Consider the following 21,560-nt stretch of genomic DNA (forward strand, 5'->3'; position numbering starts at 1 on the left):
AAGTCGATGTACTGTGTGTCTATTACGAGGCTGTAGCTAGCAAGAAGCTATAACTTTGTGTAGATATTCTGGATGGTATATGTGGATTTTCCTTACCCACATAATGGCTTGACAAACTTCCCAGCATGATGGTGAATTTGTAGTCCTTTAACTTGAATGTTTTACATCAACTACTAAATTAATTAGTAATATTAACTAGTTAAATTTGAAATTGTGACATGTGGATTGCTAGAATTGTTTGTTTTTATTTTTTATTGAAACTAAATTTTGAAAATCTGAATTTAAAATGTGCAAATACAAATTACATTTTTCAGAAAAATTTGCAGAATCAATATAAAGAAAACAAATTCTTTTCTTGGCATTCAACAACTAGAATTCCCATGCGGCGTAGACTCAAAATGTAATAAATTCTCTAAATAAATAAATAATAATAATTTTTATGAAATTTTGTAGCTCAGTAGGAAGAGAAACAGAAATTGCTAAAATATGGGGAATGGTAAAAAAGAATGAATAGTATTAAAAGAGAGTATGAATATACAGTCTTAATGGACAATGGAACTACAGCTGTGACAGACGAGGAGAAAGCAGCATAAAACTTTACAAAGAAGAAGCAGCAGCAGCAGAAGAAGAAGAAGAAGAATAAGAAAGATTGGAGGAAAAAAAATCCATGTTGTCACGTGACGACGAATGAGGATGTTTGTCCATCAGCAGCTGCTCGCAGCAGCAAAGGAGATCCTCGGAGAGGTGGAGAAAACCGTGACGGTAGCTTCGTACCAAGCCGATGTTCACCGAGCTCGGTAATAGGCGTCAAAAACTGGACTCTGCACCAGATATCAAGTTTGGGTCTTGGTAGCTCTACTCAGAAACCTGGTCTAGATCCGACACTCTCCCTTAACTGCCATCCTCTATCTGTTTACTATCATAGAGGACTGAGAAACAGAACATACATATTTGAGAGGCTGTAAACTGTGAATTATTTGGCATTTTTGCTTAAAAATATGACTTCAGCGATGATCTAAAGTGTTGCAGATTAATTTTCTGCCAATCACTAATGGATTAATTGACTAATTGTTTCAGCTCTAATCCAAAGAAGCCCATTGAGTAACTTAAGTCTCCTTTGTGGCTACAGAACCTCCACTGACCAACAGTAGTGTGACTGGAGAGGAAATGCTGCAGGAGACCTCAAAACAAACCAGTGTGCCAGGCCCCTCTCAAACCAGATACAGAAAACAATGATGGGAACTTGGGGATGACAGCCGAACACAGGAGGTTATTTTTCCTTCTCCTGGAGTTGTGAAAAGTGAGCGAGATCAGCCTGAGACACGGGTGTCTTATGAACTGCAGCTCGTTTCTTCAGACTGCTCTGCAGCCCAGAGTGAGAGCAGTGATGAGGAGTGGGTGCCGAGCAACGGAGCACAGACAAAGATGAAGAGACGAAAGGTTTTGCGAAGATAAAATGGCGCAGAATGAAGCAGAAGGGTCAAGCAGCGTTGCCTGACAGAGATTCTTCTGCTAAAAGTCAAAAGGACCGCCGTGTTTGTCCTATATGTGGAAAGGGTTTCCAGTGCATCCCTTCAAAGAAGCACGTAAAAACATGTAAGAGGACAAGCGAGTCTACAAAAGGAGCTTCTAAGTCATTTGCAAAGAGCTCACAACAAACATCTTATTTGTGATGTTTGTGGCAAGAAGTTGACCAACCCCAATTGTCTACAGATACATTCAAAAATACACACAGGGATTAAAGACTTTAAATGTAAAGGCTGTGGAAAAACCTTTGTCCAAAAAGAGCATCTGATTGTGCACATGAGGACACACACAGGAGAGACCGTATCGTTGTGGATCATGTGGGAAACAATTTTACATCTGTGGACACACATGAAAAGTTGTTCAGGAGAAAAACCCTACTCCTGTGACATTTGTGGTCATGTTTTTTCAAGGGGACAATTGATTCGACATAAGAATGCACACACAGCAGGGAGCGTGGAGTAACCTCTACAGGTATGAATACGATTTAGTTTTTTTAGGTAAAACTGCTTGAATGCACCACTGATAGCTTGCATTTTTGATTGTGCCATTGTCCACAAACGCACCAGTTAAGAGAATATTACTCTTCATATGTGTTGTTCCAAGATGTCTGCAGTCCAAGACCAAGTCAAGAACAGATGTCCATGCATGTAGCCAGTGTCATCAAAGCAACTACACAGGTCATCTAATGAAGTGAGTTCTTTCATTCAAGACAAAGTCTGTCATCTATAAAATGTAGGGCTGCACGATATGGTACAAAAATCATATTGCGATTATTCTGACAGATATAACGATTGCGATGTGATTCACAATTTGTATCACAATTATTATTTTCACTGAAAAAAATATTAAAATCATGATGATGGGACATTTGTAGGCCAGGGCATCTCTGCAGCACTACAGTACTTCATTATGAGGCTGTTTTGTCACACATTTGACCTATATCAGAAAATTGCAGCTTCTGCAATTTGGATATTGCACTTGGCCATATTGCGATTTCGATAATATTGCAATTAATTGTGCAGCCCTAATAAAATGTATTAATCTCGGTGGGTTAGTGAGCTGACTTTAGTCTACTTGTCATGAGGAGTACTACTCAGCCTGTGAAAACAGTTGTATTATGTCTTCTGTGGCTCTGGAAAAATATCCCTGATGATGTCTAATGAAAGACGTTATTGAGTTGCATTATGGGAATTGTAGGATCCAGTGTTTTTGGAGCTTGTCCCTAACTAGCAAGTAAAAGACAGCATATCTTAGCCTTTTTTTTTAGGTTTTTTTGTTTATCTGCCTTTTTTTTGAGTCCCTCAACTTTATGGAAGTGCAGTGCTAAACTGCTAACGCTGGGTTTTGATCTCACAAAAAGGGACTTATGACTGAGTTTAGAAATTTAACTGCGGTGAGTTTTAACTGGGGTGACTCACCATGCTAACTCATGGTTCGGGGCCAAACTGTTCAAGATCAGGTTATGTTCACGCTGTCACATCCACACAAACTCAAGTACGCACAGATCGCATTCAGTAAAATCTCTGGATACATTGAGTTACTACAGTAATGTGATACAGACAGAAATGCATTCCTCAATACTGCCTGAGGGAAATTAATTGCAATTGCCACAGTCTGGCGAAATGTCAGTAGCATAACACAATCAGTTTGATTTCCATGATTATTGTTTGTGTCTGAGAAGTGATAAATGTTTGCAGCATTTTCAACCTATTTGCCAAGTTCACCATCATTTATGAATTTACCTCTTAATGAAGCATTTAAGGATTTACAGAGCCTACCAAGATCTAACTAAACATCAGTCATCAAAAGTCATTTCATATTCTCCATTATACATTTCATCAACAAGTATAAGCACACTGTGTTCTAATAATGGTACAGTAAAACGCCTTTTTGCAATCTGTGGACGCTTATCTAGTTCCTGCTCCTGCAGATGAAGGGCAGGTGGCTGCATCGCGTTATTTCCCCCCCCATTGGCTTTCCGCCAAGTCTGCCCCTACTCTGCCTCTGATTGGCTATCCCTAACCGTAACTTTAACCAACCTAAAGTGGAATGGAAGCAACGAGTACTAGCCAATCAGAGGGAGTGCTGGCGGGGGGGCAGGATGCCGCGACTGCATCACCCTGCTGCTCTGTAAGAAACATTTCTTCTTCTGCAGTTTGGCCAACAGGTGGCGGCAGACACACCAGAGTTATTCTTTATGAGTTGGACTGAAGGGCACGTGATGCCCACAGCTGCCAGTGACATTAGCTGATACTGAGAAGTCATCATTAAAATCATGCATGTAATAACTCTGTTAAACACCTCGTCTGTTAGCCACCACACTTTTCTACTGAGGCTCCAGTTGCTAATGTGAAGTGTGCCACCGGTGGAAAGGAAAGAAATGAAATGAGAAAGTCGGTTTGGAACTGGATGCCTGGATTAAACTCGCATCAGCCTAATTTAGTATTCTGGGTTATTGTAACAATGTAGTTTCTATCATTTGCTCTAAAGAACCCATAGCACAGTGCATCAGAACAGATAATGAAAGCATGTCACAAATGTTAGCAATTTTAGTATTTCAGCATCGACTCGTGCTTGTAGAAAATAGCAACATTTTTTTTCTGCTACTGGGAATCCAAGTGATAAACCTGTCCACAAAAATGTTGTGCAGCCAGCAGTTAAATGTCAGGTCATACAAGGTCTGGCAGTGTCTGGCCCGCTTCCCTGCTGCTCTGATGGTCCTGGCTGAAATCAGCAGGAAGCAACAATAATCCTTGTCCTCCCTTTCCTGTACTCTCTCTCACTCTACGTTTATTCCCTTCAGGCCCATATAGAAACTTAATGACCAAGATCACAGATATTTCCCACATCTAAACAAAATGGGGTCCCAACATTATGAAGATCCATTAAGAAATAAGTAATAATAGAAAATAATGTATTATGAAAACGTCTCCCATTTGGACATATACAGATCACAGAATGGTTTTAACATTTGCCCACTGTGTCTTTATGACCAATGACAAAAAATAAGGATTCTTGCTTTTCAATAAGAAGCTTCTGAGCAGTAACTCTGGCAAGAATTTTCCAGGTCGTGCTATTGCATAAGTCTGCGTACAGAACTGCGGTGTCAGAGGGGCAGCGTTGAGCTCACACTGTGTTTTGACGCTGAGCGCAAAGAGGAGGAGTCGCTCTGTCAGCTGTTGGCCTCTCTCGAGTCTAATCTGGATTAGAGGTCCAGATTGCAGCCTGGACTCCCAGTAATCTCATTATTCTGTATTGGGTTAAAGCCTCCTGGAGCTGAAGGAATAAGAGATGCCAAACGGTGGTAACGTCGCTGACGCGTTCATCTTAAAGTTGAACTGTTTATTTGGATAAAAAAAAATCTTTTTAAAGTAGTTTGGGACGTTTTTGCAACGAAGATTTGCTACAATCGAAGTAAAGTTGAATGAATATCTGTTGCCCGCGGTCGGTGGATGGTGCGCATCCCCGTGTGCAACACACCGCGCTCTGCAGCATCCAGACGGATCGCTGCAGCCTGCACTGGAAGCACATTTCTGCACAAACCGATGTCCTCTTTACTATGGACCTCTCCCAACCCCTGCCACTGATACCACAGGAGCACCTGGTCGAACATGCCAGATTCAGGTCAGCAAACGCCTGTTTTTTGCCTCAATCTGAACAGCTGCCTTTATTTTCAAATGTAACACGTGCGAAATTTCCTACAGGTGAGGACAGAAAGAGCTCAGGCTGAAAAATGTAGTGATGGGGGGGGGGGTATGCATTGTCCATAAACCTCTTTTAGCCCTGGAGATATTGTCTTAATGAGATAAAGAACAGCACCATGTGATACCCAGACAAACATACAGTCCTGTGCCAACCAAATGTGTCAGGCATCAGGGTCAAATGGTAGTTTGAGGACAGGATTAAGCACAGGAATGCCTTTTAAATAAACGTCCTGCCTCTCTATGTGGACAAAAGTGTAATACCAGGCTGCATAGAGCTTACTAAGTTCATAGTTCATAGTGAAAAAACAAATACTGTCTCTTTTTTTATCCCATTGTCCTTGTTTAACCAGGATAGCGAGGCCAAGAAGAGGACAGAGTGGAAGAGACATGATTTTTTTAGCCGGATTTCAATCCCAGGCCTACGTCAGGGATAAAAGTGGGATTTTCTAATAGTCACGTAATTTCTTCCTGTCCATTTTAATCCATTTTAAGTGACCCACTACTGTTTATTCATTGATAGACTTTTGAATATAGTCTACCTGTCCCATCATAAGCAAATACACAGGATTTGATATCGCTTTACCATCTGCCATTTTGATTAGAACAGTGGCTTTGGCGTGAGGTTTACTAACCTTTTGTTTAATTAGGCCTCTAATACCTTCAGTCATTCAGAATGTCTGGTAGCCGGCAATACCTTGTCCCCACTTGTTCTCAAAAATGTCAGACACCTTTTAACATAATTAACTTTTCCTCCACACCTAATGGCCTGGAGTCACTTGGGACTTCTCTATTGTTATATAGTGTCAGCCACCACAACCAACCTTCACTTTGTTTTGTCATGTAATAGTCAAAGTCTTCTACTCATACACTTTCTAGTGACCTACTGCAGTTGTATCAAAAAATATGTCTGTTTCAGACTGTTTCTCCCAACTTGCCCACTCCAGTGGCAGAAATCTGTTTATTACTGAACCAATTAGGGGCATCAAAGAGTTTTTATATTTAACTACATTTAAAAATTCTTCCTTTCCTGATGAATTACGAAATAGCAAAATGTGTTCCACTTTCCACTCTCAAGGGACAAACCAAAAACTGGCGTTTCAGGCTTCAGTCCTCTTGATGTTTTTCTTCCTTCTTGCTCCTGCAGAAGTTCAACCACAGTCCTGACTGGAAAGCTGCCAAATCCCTGCTGACTCCGTGTCCCACAGAGCAGCAAAGGTTTTCCTCTCCCTGTCAGCACGAACTGATCCAAATTGACTCCGAAGTAGAAATTGATTTGGGTAATGCAGGGCTGTCTGGAGCGGCTTAAGCACTGGCAGAGCAGCACTTTTGGTTAATTAGATTTGACAAACAGCCCAGCCAGTTGGTGCTAAAATGAATATCTTTCCTTAATAAACAGTGTGCAGAGAAGCGATACAGTGGGAGCCAATAATGCGAGCAACATGGCAACAAATTTCTATCTGTAGCCTTGAAAACTGGTTTCATCCACGCCAGGGCTAGAATTTATAATATACAGAACAATAACCAATCATTGCTCAAGTGTCTTACTACTGTTACATTTTCTGGTGCAGCTTTTATGTAAAAATGTGGCCACTAAATGGCAGGAATATTAGTTTGTTACTACACTATGACCTTCTATTTAATTTTCTGCTGTGTGAGGAATCTGGCTGCAGCTGCATTTGCTCTGTGAATAAGGAGATTCAAAGAAACAAACATGAGCTAACTTACTAAAACAGAGACACAAAATTGGAGTCACAAAATTATCTTACATGTAACTTAGGGTCCACTTATTAGCTTCTTTGGGGCTGATAAGCGCCTAAATTAACTTTCACATTCAACGAAAGTAGTATTTTTTGCTTTATCTGGTTGTTTGTCTAATACGTTTAGCAGTTTTCTCATGCTGCACTTCTCTATAAATACAGGCACTTTGTATTGCTCATGAAGCCAGCTTGTGATTACACGTGACACTGCATTATGTGTGTGTGAGGCTGACAGCTAGCACAAGTGAACAACAATGTATCTGAAAATGCATCTGGAATTGAAAGACACATTGATTGCCCATTGATCAGATTTAATTCATGTCCCAAGATTATAGTTAATCCACTCTCAGTCTGGATCGTAACTGTTGACTCTCAGCGAGTTTGGCTGTGCAGCCCGCCTGCCATGATACAAATCAGTGATTGTCACATGTAAACAAGCTGTGAAGAGCTTGTTTTAGATCCATACACTCTCAAAGCCCTGACTTCCCGAGGGAGTGTCTAATTGTGGAGCTTTTGAAGGCATAATGGACAGCAATGGCTTGTTTTCCCAGTTATAGTCATGACATGGATAAGCTTAAGCCTTACTAATTGTAACTGAGCTCTTAGTTCAGTAAGAAAGGATGAAGTAATGAAAAGCCAGGCTGTAAATCTTGGTTACAAAAACACAGATGGAGTTCAAGTGAGTGTACATGCATATATACTGTATATTTATCTTGAGTGGTTGGTCAAGTGTTTATGCATTTGTTTGTCTCTGCATCAGATGTTCTCCAATCAGGAAACAGCAGCATGTGTTCAACCTCATCATCCACGCAAGCAGATGCTGTCACAGATGAAGTTGTTTTCTCCTGTGTTTTACTTCAATCAAACCTCAGCCATGAGTTTAGAGAAGTGAGCTTGTGATTGAAGAGCAGCAGATGAACAAGTAGCAGAGAGGCTTAATGTTAAATGTTATGCTGTCGTGAAACGAAACGATGTTGCTAAGGGTTTGTTGAAGCTGTTTAAATAACCACATTTTAATATATTTTCCTTTTTTCTCACCAAATTTCCAGCATCCAACATGATGTACTATAAGCTACCCAAGGAGGATGTCACAAGTCTACCACTGCTAGCGTCATGCTCCATGTCATCAGGGACTGCTGCTCCGTTTGGTTGACCACATTGTCACAGTAGCTCCTGGTTGACAACCAGCATGGAGGAGAGCAAGCTCATCTTCAGCCTGGACCGCCACAATGAAGGTCCCACCGTGGTCTTTTCCAGAGACAAACCACAAGCCAGGGAGAGCCAGCCTGACCTCAGCCTGGGGATGGATTTGGACCTGAGCCAAGGCCACCGCTCCCAGCCCACCTTCCTGCCTCACTCCCCCTCTTCCCCGGGCTCTTTAGCTGATCTATCAGCAGCATCAGCAGGCCTGCTTGTCACCACCAACCTGGTCAAATCCTCCTCCACAGACCTGGACCCGAGCGAGAGCAGCTCTCTGCGAGGCAAACCTCTGCTCAGCCTGGTCAAGTCGCTCAGCACAGAGATTTCCCGCCGGGTTGAGCCAGAGGTCAACCTCTCCAAGTCAGACTCCAAGCTGCATTTGCATCCCTGGAAGCAGCTTACCCATTCAAAAATCCCCGAGGCCAAGCCTGAAGCAGGAGGACTGAATGAGAATGAAGACTGGATATCACCTCCTTCCACAGGCAGCATGCCTCCCGCTGAACCCCGGGGCAGCTCGCTGATCGCGGAGCTGGAAGACACACGGAGGAAGTTCTCTGAGGCCATGCAGGATCCGCTGAGCATGCTGAGTAAGATCATGGGGGACGAAACCTCCGGCAGCCCCAAGCAGGGGAGGGCTTCTGGTGCCGGAGACTCACCGGCCTCCCAGGGCAGCTGTGGCAGTGAAGATGCAGACCTTAAGTGCCGAAGGAGAGCTAATGGTGAGCACAGAAGTGGGTGTGACATACCTTTGAAAAGACTCCAACAGGGATCCTTAATAAAATCCTCCGTCTCCCCAGAACCCCACACCCACAACAGAGACAGCCATTTCGAAATCCGTACTTATGGAGATATGATTCAGGTGGTGGAGCTCCAGAGTGGATCCAGTGGGACACATCATAGAACTTACACCCAGTCTCAAGTCACAGTGCCAGGCTCATCACTGCCTCTTCACTGGCTCTTCCCTGTGGGTCTTCTAGCTTATGGTTTCTTTGTGTTGCCCCTGCCCTCCTATGTGACAGGTCTGTCTGTGGGGGTTGCATGTGGCTTTATTTTGGGCCTGGTGGTGGTGTTCATGTTTGCCCCGCAACGCTCATCTACCAGAAGCAACAAGGGCTCTCGTTTGAGCAAATCCAGACCCCTGAACACGGATCCACTGGATGGAAAGCTCACAGATCCAGAAATCCTAGAGGTAATAAATGAGTAAAATACAGTATATAAACAAAGAGAGGCTTAAACATGAAAGTGACATAGTGACATTTCATCTATGGCTCTCTAATCTCTACTTTTACCCAAACTTCACTCCTCTGTTTCTTTGCAGTAAATTACACATGTAAGTGTAGCACAGAGCAAGATGCCCAGTACTGATGTGGAAAGACCACTGGCCTTGAAAACAGTATGGCTCTTTTTTTTAAATCTGACTTAGGGTGTGTGAACATGTGTTGTCTTGTTTTCTCCCTTAAACATTTTCTCTGTCAGTTCAAGAGCCCAGTGAACTCACTGTTACCAGCTACCTGCAGATATGTGATCATTTCACCACAGTTTAGCATTTACTATATTTTTTGCATGTGTATGTACCATTTCTTGGAACAGGCCTCTAAGTTGTTCACTAGTTTAAAAAATATTTTAAAATTCTAAAAAAGAAAATAAATGCATATCTACACATGAACATGTTGGCTCTCACTCTGAGTTTTAAGCCATGTTAGCAGGTCTGTTGGACCAACACTTTATTTGTTTATGACAAAATACCTGATAAACTAATGAAATTCCCATCAGCTTTGTGCTTAGTGCTAATTAGCAAATGTTAGCATGCTAACCAGCTAAAGTAAAATGGTGACGATGGTAAACATTATACCTGCTAAACATCATGTTAGCATTTTTGTTGTGAGCATGTTAGCATGCTGACGTTAGCATTTAGCTCAAAGCACTATTGTGCTAAGTAAGTACAGCCTCACAGAGCCGTTAGCATCGCTGTTGACTCTTAGTCTTGCTCTGTATACAGAAAAACCTCAGCAGCTGCTCCTAAGTACTTTCTGTTTTCCTGTTACAGATTTTGGATATATGGAAATGAGGTTCAAGCTCTCATGTTTGTTCTGCAGGGTGAGAGATCAAAACAGCAAACAACAGCAGCCATGTGAGGCATTGGATGGCACTAAAGATAGTGCTATCAGTGGTGCTTAATGGATTAGTTTTGAGGTAATTACTGTATAAAAAACTACCCTCAGGCACAGCAGGTTCACCATCTAAAGAGCAGGTTATTTTTATAATAGCTTTCTCAAAGCACTTCTTGACAGCTCTGCTGAGAGGGTGGGGGCTGGCTGCCTCAGTAAATGCAGAGTTAGCAGATTCAAATAAGGTAAAGTGTATGAGGATGGAGGAGTTACTAACAGCAGGCTGTGGGCTATTTCAAAGAGTCGTCCACTGTGTTAAATGAGAGATGAATTCTGCTGTGTCTCATGTTTCCCCTCCTGCTGAGCTGTCGCAGTTTGCACCACTCATTGTGAATATCATTTGCCTGAGTAGAATCTACATATTTCCTGACATATATATTAACACATTGTCAGTTAAACGCACCAAAATATAGCCTCAACACAGCTTTCAGTATAGTTCAATTCTGACAGGAAAATGTGAAATGATTTGACTGACTGTACTGCTGCTTGCATATTATTCTATCCTGTTGGGTTAAACACCCTCATACTTTTCTTCCAGGGCTGGATGAATGAGACACACAGCTACGACCCTGAGACTTTCCACCCCTCCATCACACACTCTGTCTATGTCACGCTGGAGGGGAGCCGGCTGCGCCTGGCATACCCACGTGCTAACATCCCCCGGTGGGCAGATTTCGACGAGACACCCCACGAGGCCATGTTTTTGCATTCACGCACTTACCAGCTGGCTAACTGTAAGGTCAGTGCATTTTCGAAAACAAATGTCTCTTTTCTGGGTCCCGGGGGAGCAGGCATGTCCCTCAGAAGGGAGTAAAAGATAGAGGCAAGGTGACCTCTCGCCTGAACTCTCGTCTCTCGGCACCCACATTGTCATCTAACACGGAGGTGAAAGACCAGAAGGATTACAACCGAAGTGATGATGCTCTGAATAAACTTGACCCGGCTACTTTCTCATTCGCATATTGAGGCAGGCTACAGTAGCTTCCAATAGGGTAACAGAATAATGCTAACACACAGCCAAATCAATGGCAATGGCAAACACAATTTCTGCCTGCCAGCATCTCTTGTAGAAAGAAAATATGGATAAAAAGAAAATGACACTTTTCCATGTCATTCATGTCTGTTGATTCTTATCCCAGGTGTTTCTGTTGCCTCCTGGTTTGGCTCGCAAGAGGGTGTGGAACAAGAAATACCCCATCTGCATCACTCTAGCTGAGGGGGAGGTAGGGGAGGAGAGTGTGGTTGAAGGGCAGGAGGAGGAAGAAAGGGCAGAGAGACACACTGTCCCGGACCACCAGCTTCCTGTCACCCTGTACCTGTTTGGCCGCACAGGAAGAGAGAAGGAGGAGTGGTTCCAGCACTTCCTGTCTGCCTCCCAGGCTGGAGCCAAAAGCAGTGTGCACGGAGAGGAGAACACAGGTAAGAAGATGTTCTGGTTCATGGTGATTTGGATCGGGCTGAGATACTGTATGTAGACTGGAAACATTACCTCCTTGTTTTAAACATGCATAATAGTCGTTGTTGAATCGATGCAACAAGTGCAGGACAGATTCATGCAGAATTTGACTCTTTCTGTCATTCCTTGAGTTATTTTTACCAGCCCCTTTATGTCTGTCTTTCCTCTGTCACTCAGAAACACCATGTGGTGGAGACGCTGTAAAAGAAAGCACAGAGGAGCTGCACGACTTGCCAGGAGCTATGAAAACAAGAACACTATTGGAGTACAGCTCCTACATGACTCAAATGATTGTCTCACAGAGTTGCAATCTCACCCCCAGTCCCTGCCATAGTGACAAGGGAAGCCCCACAACCCATAAGAAGGTCAATGAACATCACTTTATTTAGCTTTTAGATCAGGTCTAGCATCACTTTTTACAGCACTTTTTTCACCCTTTCCATCGTGAGATATCAGAACTTTGTCTCTGCTCTACTTACCCCTCTGCATGTCGCACTAATACTCTACATAACTCCCATTGATCAGAGCTTGTTTATATCAGCTACTGTTCCATTGTTCTGCCCTGCGCTCAGACCAGCCTTGTCTAGGATGCTGGCTCAGCCAAACACATCCTTGCTGACTAGACCAAATATCAATGTGCAGAAATATCAGGTGTCACCTGACTGGAAGGATTCAATTTTATTTATTTCAATTAAATTTTATTTATATATCGCCAATTCATAACAGACGTTATCTCATTGCACTTTTCCTATAGAGCAGACCGTACTCTTTATAATATTAAGGATATTAATAAGAACTGACTGTGGTACATCATCTGCAGTATAGCTGACTGAGCTGCTAATCCCGCTTTGGGATTGGCTCCCCACATAGAGACACAGCACAGAAATGGCAAACATCTTGTATCTCGTTTCTATCAGGTCATATAACCTCTGGAAAAAATGCTCGTGCAAACATATGTGCCTTCCAATGACGTATTCCTCTGATATTCCCTGCAGAATCACAATGAAGAGCATGGATCTGGAGGTCAAGCTGGAGCTGAGCCCAGTGCGGGTTCAGGGGCAGGGGGATGCTCTGCACAGGGCCAGCCCACCTGGGTGAACTCCCTGGTGGGAAGGATCTTCTGGGACTTTCTGCGGGAGAAGTACTGGACCGATCAGGTGGCACACAAGATCCAGAAGAAACTCAGTAAGATAAAGGTGAGGGTGGATGAAGAGGGTATTTTTCAAGGGTAGTCGGAAAAGTCCTTGGTTGACAAAATTATTTTCATATTCCTATTCATATTCACACCATCATCAACAGCATCATCACAGTCATACTAGTCATGACTAGGCAACAGTGAGTATACTGTAGGTCAGAGCTCTACAAACTGTGTCACTCGATGATTATGACCAGAACATCAGCGCTGGTTTGTGCGCAAGGTTAAAAGATGTGACATTAGTCACATCAACGCTGCAGCTCTCTTTCCTCTGTGTGTGTGTGTGTGTGTGTGTGTGTGTGTGTGTATGTATTTGAGAGTCTGCTGATAATGCACTCGCTCTGGTGCGGAGTGAGTAGAGGAGGACTGGTGGCACAGCAGCATCTCATTACTCATTTCCTGCTCTCCTTATTGACACACACCATCCTTTTTACTCCACTATCTTGCGCCTCTTTCACAGACACACACTCACACACACACACACACACACACACACACACACACACACACACACACACTCATACACACTGCAGGTTTTCTCTGCTCACTCATTTGTTCGAAGTAATTAGCTCCCTCTGTGGAGCCTCTCTATTTGTTGTTTTACACAGATTTAATTTGGAAATTTGTATGTCTGACATGAACGCAGCATGTTTACTAATTAAAGGTGTTGTCTGTCTCATTATAGTTGCCATATTTCATGAATGAGCTGACTCTGGCTGATCTGGACATGGGCACTTGTCTACCTCAAGTCCTCAGCACCTCCAAACCTACACTGGACCGCAGAGGTACGGTTGTGTGTATTTACATTTGTACATGCTGCACTGGATAAGCATTCATTTATACACACTCTAGCTCTTTTGATTATTAGCCATGCTAGCAGTGTGGCTCTAGGGATGTGGGTCTGTCTGTCTGTCGGTCCACCACTTTGGTCCAGACTGAAATACCTCAGCAACTATTGGATGGCATTGCTATGAAATCAATTATCCTGTGAAATATCTTAACTTCTACCGGATGGATTGGCACACAATTTGGTGCAGACATTCTTGGTTCCCAGACGAGCTATTCTCTATTGGTCAAATGTCTCTTTCTGTGCCAGGCCAGATCTAGAAGAGATGTTGGCTCAGCCTCCAAACCAAACTCAGGCTTTAGATCAAAGTATTTAAGAACTCTGAAGCATTACCTGCTAGCTGTTTTTTCCCTCCCTCTCTTTATCCCCAAGGCCTGTGGCTGGAGCTGGAGTTGGTGTACACGGGCTGCCTTCAGATGACCCTGGAGACTAAGATGAACCTGCGTAAGCTGGGTAAAGATGGAGAGGACGAGGCTCACAGCGTTCCAGAGACCCAGCAAGTGGGGTGAGGCCCCTCTCAGTTTCATATTCCTCAGTAGATAAAGAGAGAATATGAAGGTGGATGTGAACATGCTTGAGAAGAAATTAGTCTCAATAGTTCGCATTAACAGGTACCACTTGTGTGTTTTTCAGCTCTAAGCCCAGGCTGTGTATACTGGCTGACAGCGATGAAGAGTCATCCAGTGCAGGCTCATCTGATGAAGAGGAAGCCCCCACCTCTGAGCCGCAGGGGTCTCTGGGAGATAAGAGCACAGTGGTAGCAGCTGATGGGTAAATTAACAACTTTATTGGCATTTTCTACCCCAGAGATCAAATATACTGTTGATCATATGTCACAAAACTGCACTGCACTGTAATTTCCCATTCAGTGATATAACAGTAGGTGTTTAAAAGGTGAAAAAGGCCACTTTTGACTTGTCAAACACAGGTGTAACTAAAATTGTTGTTAATTGCAGACATTTTCATTTGGCGTAGCAGGAAAAACACAGGTGGACTTAATGACCTTAACGATGCTGCACTGCATTGCCATAATTGTTGGAGTGCATCATCGTAAAGGTCATTAAGTCCACCTGTGCTTTTTCTGCTACGCCAAGTCAAAATGTCTGCTGTGAAAAGGGTTTATGAATCTGATCCATTTGGGAACAATAAAGAAACAACAGTGCTGTGATGTTGGCAAAACCATCACGACGCAGGTTAGCAAGAATTATGCATAAAGTCAAACGACATGTAAAATACAAGATGGACAAATTTTAGACAGATAAGAAAAGGAAAACTGGTGATACAAATCAAGAGAGTATGTATCCAAATTATTAAGAAGCTCTTGCTGTCTAGTTTACTGTCATAATAAACGTGCAATAATATCTAAATGTATAATCTTTGTAGAAATTGTAACAGACTTGGAGTAGTTTATGACTATGTACATGTTAGTAAGTAAACCAGGGCTGCAGTCACTTTACTCCCAGTTTAGACAGTTCACCGTATAATGTTTTGTGAAATAGTCCCAGTCATTTTCAGATTTACAGTCCTACACTGCATTTGTGCCCTCGTCCTAATCCTCCCCCAGGCACACTGGTGGCAGCACAAGTAGGAAGATCTTGAGATTTGTAGACAAGATAGCAAAGTCGAAGTACTTCCAGAAAGCCACAGAGAACGAGTACATCAGGAAGAAGATAGCTGAGGTGTCCAACATGCCTCTGATGCTCAGCGTCGAGGTCCTGGAGCTCTCTGGCACTCTGGCCATCAACATCCCACCTCCGCCTACTGACAGGATATGGTACGGAGTTTCTCTCATTGTATTTTCATACCACAAGTTCTTCTTTTCTTTCTCTCATAGTCTTTTTCTGTCATTCTGTCCCCTCAGGTACAGTTTCCGGGTGCCTCCAAAGTTAGACCTTCATGTGCGTCCCACACTCGGGGAGAGGGAGGTCACCTTCACGCATGTCACTGAGTGGATCGAGAAAAAACTGCAGTGCGAGTTCCAGGTCAGTCCATAAGTGAAACATTTTCCATATCGTTAAAAACAGTGAGACCTTACTTTTAATCATTGCACTAATTATTACCTTTTGCAACTCAACAGAAAGTGTTTGTCATGCCCAATATGGATGACCTATATCTGCCCCTCATGACATCTGGCCTGGACAACCCACCTGCATCCCACCAGTCCTCAATGCATTCCTCATCCCACCAGTCCTCCATGGAGTCCCAGGAGTACATGTCAGAGTAGTGCCCCCTCTGAGGCCACAGATGGGATTATGTCGATGCAAAATAGCCATTATGCAGCTATTGCCGTGAATCTCTAATGGGGTCTGAGGCTGCTGAAGCTGGGTACCGGCTTGGTCTTTATCCTGAGTGTGTTCGCTGTAACGAGAGCAGGGTAGATGCCTCCTGAAGGCACGCTGAGCACGGCAGCGACCTTGAGACTTTGAGAATGGCGCTACAGTGCCCCCTACTGTGAAGATGATTGAACTGCACCTAACACCAGTGAGGGCACATTATACACCAGTTTTCCAAAAGGGAACTTTTTTATTTAATGCTAACACTGATAAAAGATGCAAGACTGAAAAACTGGATGTCTTTACTGCACGCCACTGATCCTGTTAAGGGCTGTGAGGTTGAACAAATTAGAAACTGAAAAACATGGAGATGATTATCTGATGATTATGTTCAATCAAGCTACCATGATGCATGTTATTTCTGAACAGTTTTAAAATGCTCATGGATTTATCAGTGAATAAAAACCTGTTCAAAACTTCAACATCTTTGTTAATTGTTTAAGTTAAACCGCATACAAATAGTATATGTATCAACAAAGTTAATTTACATGGAACAACATCACAGTGTATTTGAAACTCTTTATTATTGTATGAGAATTGAGATATGAGAATTTTTTTCAGGCCTCCTCGGTCAGAGGTTCCGGCAGTGTCTTCAGGGCATCCTTCTTCAGTGGCCCCTGCAGGTAAACCAGAGGTTGGTGTTAAAATAGTGCAGCAGGATTCAGGAGTGAGTGAGTTAAACTGGAGAATTTCCTGGTAATCAGATTTGTGTGTGCACCAAACACACACTCACCATAAATGCCCTCTTCTCCTGGGCAGTCTGGAAGCGGCCATGACCAAATTTGGAAGTGGTGTCAATGAACTTGAGCTCGATGGTCTCCTTGGACTTGCGAGATGTGTGCACGAGCAAAGACTGGGGTGTACACAAAGATGTACACATACATGTACATGTCCTGCAATGATGTACTAGGTGCCTTACTTTTTACCTTGAGAGTAAATAAGATGCTTTATCTGTTCAACTTAAAGTCAGAAAAGTACCGCTGTGTACTTATACTGCAAGCTGCCTGTAAGATCTAAAATTAGACTTTCAAAATCACACTGTACCTTTCTGAGGGTGAGGACACGTTTCTTAGCCCCGACCACACAGCCCTTCACCATAACAAAGTCATTGTTCACTTCACCATAGTGGGGGAAGCCTCCCTACAGGGACAAGACAACAGGGAAGTAGGGATAAAAAAGAGAATGAAGAGACATTTGCTATTACTTTCTATGAAGCCATTATATATAGTGCATCATAATATAAGAGAGCACCATGTTGTCCATAACACCTTTTATAACTTATAAAATATTCTCATACTGACAATGCCCGCAGTAATACATCGTAATGCATTATAAGGTGTGGTTATTACATTATAGATATGGGCTTTATAGAAAGTGTTACCAGGATTTACAAAAGCTTCTAGATTTGAGATTACATTTGTTCCTTTCCTAGTCCATTTTATAATCTTACCATGGGCGTAATGGTCTTCTGGCTGGTGTCGTAGTTAGTGGAGGCATTGTTCCGGATCACCTTTCCATCCTGGATGTGCACACCCCTACCAATACGATAGATCTGAGGACACACGTGAGGACATGAGGACCTCAAGCATGGACACATAGTATTATGGTAAACCTACTAAGGTATATTACCTTAGTAGGTAAGGTTTACCTGCTTATATTAATATTGCTTATAATTATTCTATAAAAGCTTATTTCCCTAAGAACAGCTGAAGATGAAGTTGACTCTTGTGGGTGAAATTGGATTCTTGACTATCGGCTAACCTTCTTGTTGATCTCGGTACGGTGGTTATAGCCCTTCTGACCAGCACGAGCTATTGTGTATGCCACACGGGCTGGATGCCAGGCCCCAATACAGGCCACCTTCCTCAGACCCTTGTGAGTCTTCCTGGGAAGCTTCTTTGTGCGCCAGCGGCTTGTCACACCTATCAGCACACAAAGCCAGAAATAACTATATAGCCGAGTATATAGTTCGTTTAATTTATAAGACCTTGGCCTGGAACAACTAGTCAGAGCGTGTTTCCAACCTTTAAAGCCATGACCCTTGGTGACTCCAATGATGTCAATCATCTCATCCTGGTAGAAGACGGCAGAGACGGGCACGGCCTGCTCCAGACGCTCCTTTGCCCAGTCCACCTTGTCTGAGATGCTTCCACCATTCAGCTGCACCTCCATGATGTGGGCCTTTTTCTGGTTTATGGGCAGCAGTCGCATCTGGAAATGGAGAAGCCAGTAAACTGCAGCTGAAAGCTTGTCTGGATTACTGAAAAGCATGTTGCTTTGAATTTTTATGCTTCTAAGGTATCCCCAGCTCTGTCTTTTTATAATTAGATGTATTACCCAGCACAAGATCGTGTTTGAACTCTTAGTAATAACACCAGGCAGGTACCACCCTGATATTTAAAAGCACATTTTGATCTTATTCAAATTTCTAAAGCTGAAACCTGCCCAGAAAAAGACTGATCCTAGCAACACTGTTAAGAGTTGAGATCTTGGCTGATCTTCATATTGTTTACTGCCAAGATAAAGGTTTTCTCTTGGCAAAGCCTGGGTGAGCAGCCAGGTTCTACCCTGGAAAATTATTTTTAAACTGCAATTTGAAACGACACAGTGCTCCCCATGGACTGAGTGGCGCGGCCAGAGTTGTTTGGCTCTTGGCAGCAGGGATGTGGCAGCTTTTCTTTCCATTGGTCAGGTGGATAACTCTGAAACCTCTGCCCTTTTGCAGGGGTGGGCTCAAGAGATGGGCAGATATGTGGTGAATATCCCATTGACTTGGGATGAAACAACAATTGTTGTGTTTCTAAAAACTGGATTGTGCTTTGAATTCAGTTGTAAATTGGCTGGCCTACCTGAGAGTGAACAATGACCCTGATCACTGAACAGTATTTCTTCATCTGAGCAAAATCCTTGTCCAGCTGTTTTTTTCCTGTCTCATCCTGCCACTTCTTACTGTACTTAGTGAAGGCCTTCTTTTTGCTCTTGAACCTGTAACAAAGAAAAGCTCAATTTAGATATGAGAAACAACAGTGTCGGTAAGGCAACAACTTTGCGGTCAGTTTTCTGCACATGCAAGGGAACTATATATAATCACACACCAGTTTTTATAAAATCTGCGCTTGCACTCGTCACTGAGATGCTCGGCAAAGATAGTTTTGAGGGAACGCAAGCCACGGATAGTGTGAATGTATCCCACGACCCCGACCACAATGACTGGAGGAGTGTCAATGATGGTAACCGCCTCTACTTCCTCTCTCTTTGATTGCTCTGTGGGAGAAACAAGGAAAATATTCACCTCCTGAGATATTTTAACTGTATTCAGTATTCAGTAGAGCTCAATGAAGCGTGGCATTTTAACAATAGATATGTGTGGCATTTCATGGCTATGAAACAATATACAGCACAGAAAGGCAAAAATATGCAAAAGAGAAATAAAAGACAATTGAAGCATAGACTTTAGGCTGAGTTTGACCACATACCGAAAATTACAGTATATGAACCTTATTTGATTGAGCTACTACAAACATTCAGTTCTTAACATCCTGTAACAATGTCATAATGTTTCATCCTGGTGCTCCCAGAAGCTAAACTGCATTAAATCTGTACAGAACACAGTTGAGTACCATGTAACATTTAACATTCGCATTAACAAATAGCGACAATCACTCAAAGTAAATGTTTTTTTTTCCTCAATCCTCCCATCATGTTGCAGTAAGTCCAGTCGTACATACTGAGGCCAGTGCGGTGCATCTCCCTCAGTGTGTGGGTCATGCCAGCTTTGTATCCCAGAAAGGCAGTGAGGTGGACGGGTTGACTGGGGTCATCTTTGGGCCACGTACGCACCCTGCCCCTATGCTTCTTGCTACGCTTGTGAGGCAGGAACCCCATGTGTCCATGGCGGGGTGCGTGGAATTTGCGATGAGACTGGAAAGGACATAAGCCACACAGAGTCACTACTTATTAACAGGAAACTCAGACAACCCCAATGGAAATGTAACCCAGATGTATTACAATGTTTTTTTTTATAATTAATGCCACAAGAACTTTCCCTGATTATTTGTCTGACAGATGGTACAGGGCAACACGTGTCATGAACACACTGCAGGTATACAGGATGAACTGATGGAGAAATAAATAACAGTAACATGGTGTGGAGATGTGTATATTTTAATAGCACCAATACTGGCAGACACAGTATGCTTGGCAGTGGTGGAAAGTAACTAAGTAAGAAAGTACATTAAATCAAGTACTGTACTTAAAAATTCGAAGTACTTGTGTACTTGAGTATATCCGTATTAATCTACAGCAGTAAAATGCAACATACACATTAATGCAGCATTAATATTGATCCAAAAAACATCATATATAAAATAGTAAAACACTGACAGTGACAGTGACCAGTTTACTGCAGAGTACTTTTACTTCTGACACTTGAAGTGCATTTAGCTGATAATACTTACATACTTTAGTAAATAAGTAAGGTTTTGAATGCAGAACTTTTATTTGTAGTGGAGTATTTTCATAGTGTGGTATTAGTACTTTTACTTAAGTAAAGGATCTGAATACTTCTTCCACCACTGATCCTTGGTCTTCAAGCTTTTACTACCTATCACACTGTAGATGTACCGACGGATTAACTACAGTAGTAGCTCAAGAAGAGACACATTAATCCTTGAGTGGACTCAGTGCAATAAAATGTTGTCCTCTGTCCTGGTTTTGAACTGTTGTTGGCCTAATTTCCAAAAATGCTTCCGATATTCAAATCCCCTGATATTAAGGGTTTACAAACATTTTAATAAAATGAAACAAGATGCAACACAAGAGGTCCCTCAATCGTCAGGTGCTTTGCCTTCCTGTCTAGACCATGTGTTTGTACTTTCTGCATGATTTCTATGTCACATTTAATATCATATAAAAATCCAACACAGGCCAAATAATAAACAGAACTCCCGATGGGATGCCACATAAAAAAAAGCTACCATTTCAGTATTCCACGTTGGTCTCGTCAAAGGCAGCCAATACAAGATAACTTTTCAATCTGCATCATCTTCACGTATAAACCCAGATGGCCAAACAAAGTGATAAACCACACACGTGCACACATGTAGAAGTCAAAGACCAACAAAACTGCAAATCAATGCATCCTTTATAGTAGAAAAGAACCAAAAATATTAGGAGCACTGACCATGTCTGCTCACTGTCCAGTCGAGGGATAGAAAGAGAGAGGGACCAGTGCTGATGTAATGGTCATACATAAGATGATACACAGTGTAAGGGCTCTAATTTGGTGTTTGGCCCAGTTTAGGAGCCGTGTTCGCTTTCAAACAAGGAAATCTCTGCCAAGTTCTGACAGGAGAAGATAGGAGGAGGGAAGAG

At 42.6% G+C, this 21,560-nt stretch overlaps 2 protein-coding genes across 4 annotated transcripts; one reads left to right on the top strand and one right to left on the bottom strand.

Annotated features, from left to right (window-relative positions):
• Positions 1–144: 144 nt before the first annotated feature.
• LOC122868725 (testis-expressed protein 2-like) lies at positions 145–16,609 on the top strand. 2 transcript variants are annotated; one of them, XM_044180975.1, is made up of 13 exons: positions 145–1,998; positions 2,131–2,217; positions 8,038–9,377; positions 10,895–11,095; positions 11,496–11,775; positions 11,990–12,177; positions 12,808–13,008; positions 13,693–13,792; positions 14,227–14,359; positions 14,488–14,625; positions 15,419–15,628; positions 15,716–15,836; positions 15,932–16,609. In XM_044180975.1, the coding sequence occupies exons 3-13, from the start codon at positions 8,178–8,180 to the stop codon at positions 16,076–16,078; spliced, it is 2,919 nt and encodes a 972-aa protein (XP_044036910.1). In that variant the 5' UTR covers positions 145–1,998; positions 2,131–2,217; positions 8,038–8,177; the 3' UTR covers positions 16,079–16,609. The 2 variants fall into 2 exon arrangements, with proteins under 2 accessions (XP_044036910.1, XP_044036908.1); XM_044180973.1 differs by lacking the exons at positions 145–1,998; positions 2,131–2,217 and adding an exon at positions 4,232–5,151.
• An 83-nt stretch (positions 16,610–16,692) lies between these two features.
• On the bottom strand, positions 16,693–21,468 carry LOC122868729 (60S ribosomal protein L3-like). Of its 2 annotated transcripts, none has more exons than XR_006376164.1 (10): positions 21,370–21,468; positions 19,916–20,108; positions 19,283–19,451; positions 19,037–19,172; positions 18,212–18,398; positions 17,949–18,109; positions 17,638–17,739; positions 17,232–17,327; positions 16,921–17,080; positions 16,693–16,804 (listed from the first exon to the last, which is right to left on the bottom strand). XR_006376164.1 is itself a non-coding variant. In XM_044180979.1 (10 exons), exons 1-10 carry the CDS (start codon positions 21,370–21,372, stop codon positions 16,745–16,747), a joined length of 1,227 nt encoding a protein of 408 aa, XP_044036914.1. In that variant the 5' UTR covers positions 21,373–21,468; the 3' UTR covers positions 16,693–16,744. The 2 variants fall into 2 exon arrangements, 1 of the variants encoding a protein (XP_044036914.1); XM_044180979.1 differs by having other exon boundaries at positions 16,921–17,040.
• Between the last annotated feature and the right edge of the window lie 92 nt (positions 21,469–21,560).

Source organism: Siniperca chuatsi, linkage group LG21 (genome assembly GCF_020085105.1).
Source record: "Siniperca chuatsi isolate FFG_IHB_CAS linkage group LG21, ASM2008510v1, whole genome shotgun sequence".
NCBI lineage: Eukaryota > Metazoa > Chordata > Actinopteri > Centrarchiformes > Sinipercidae > Siniperca > Siniperca chuatsi.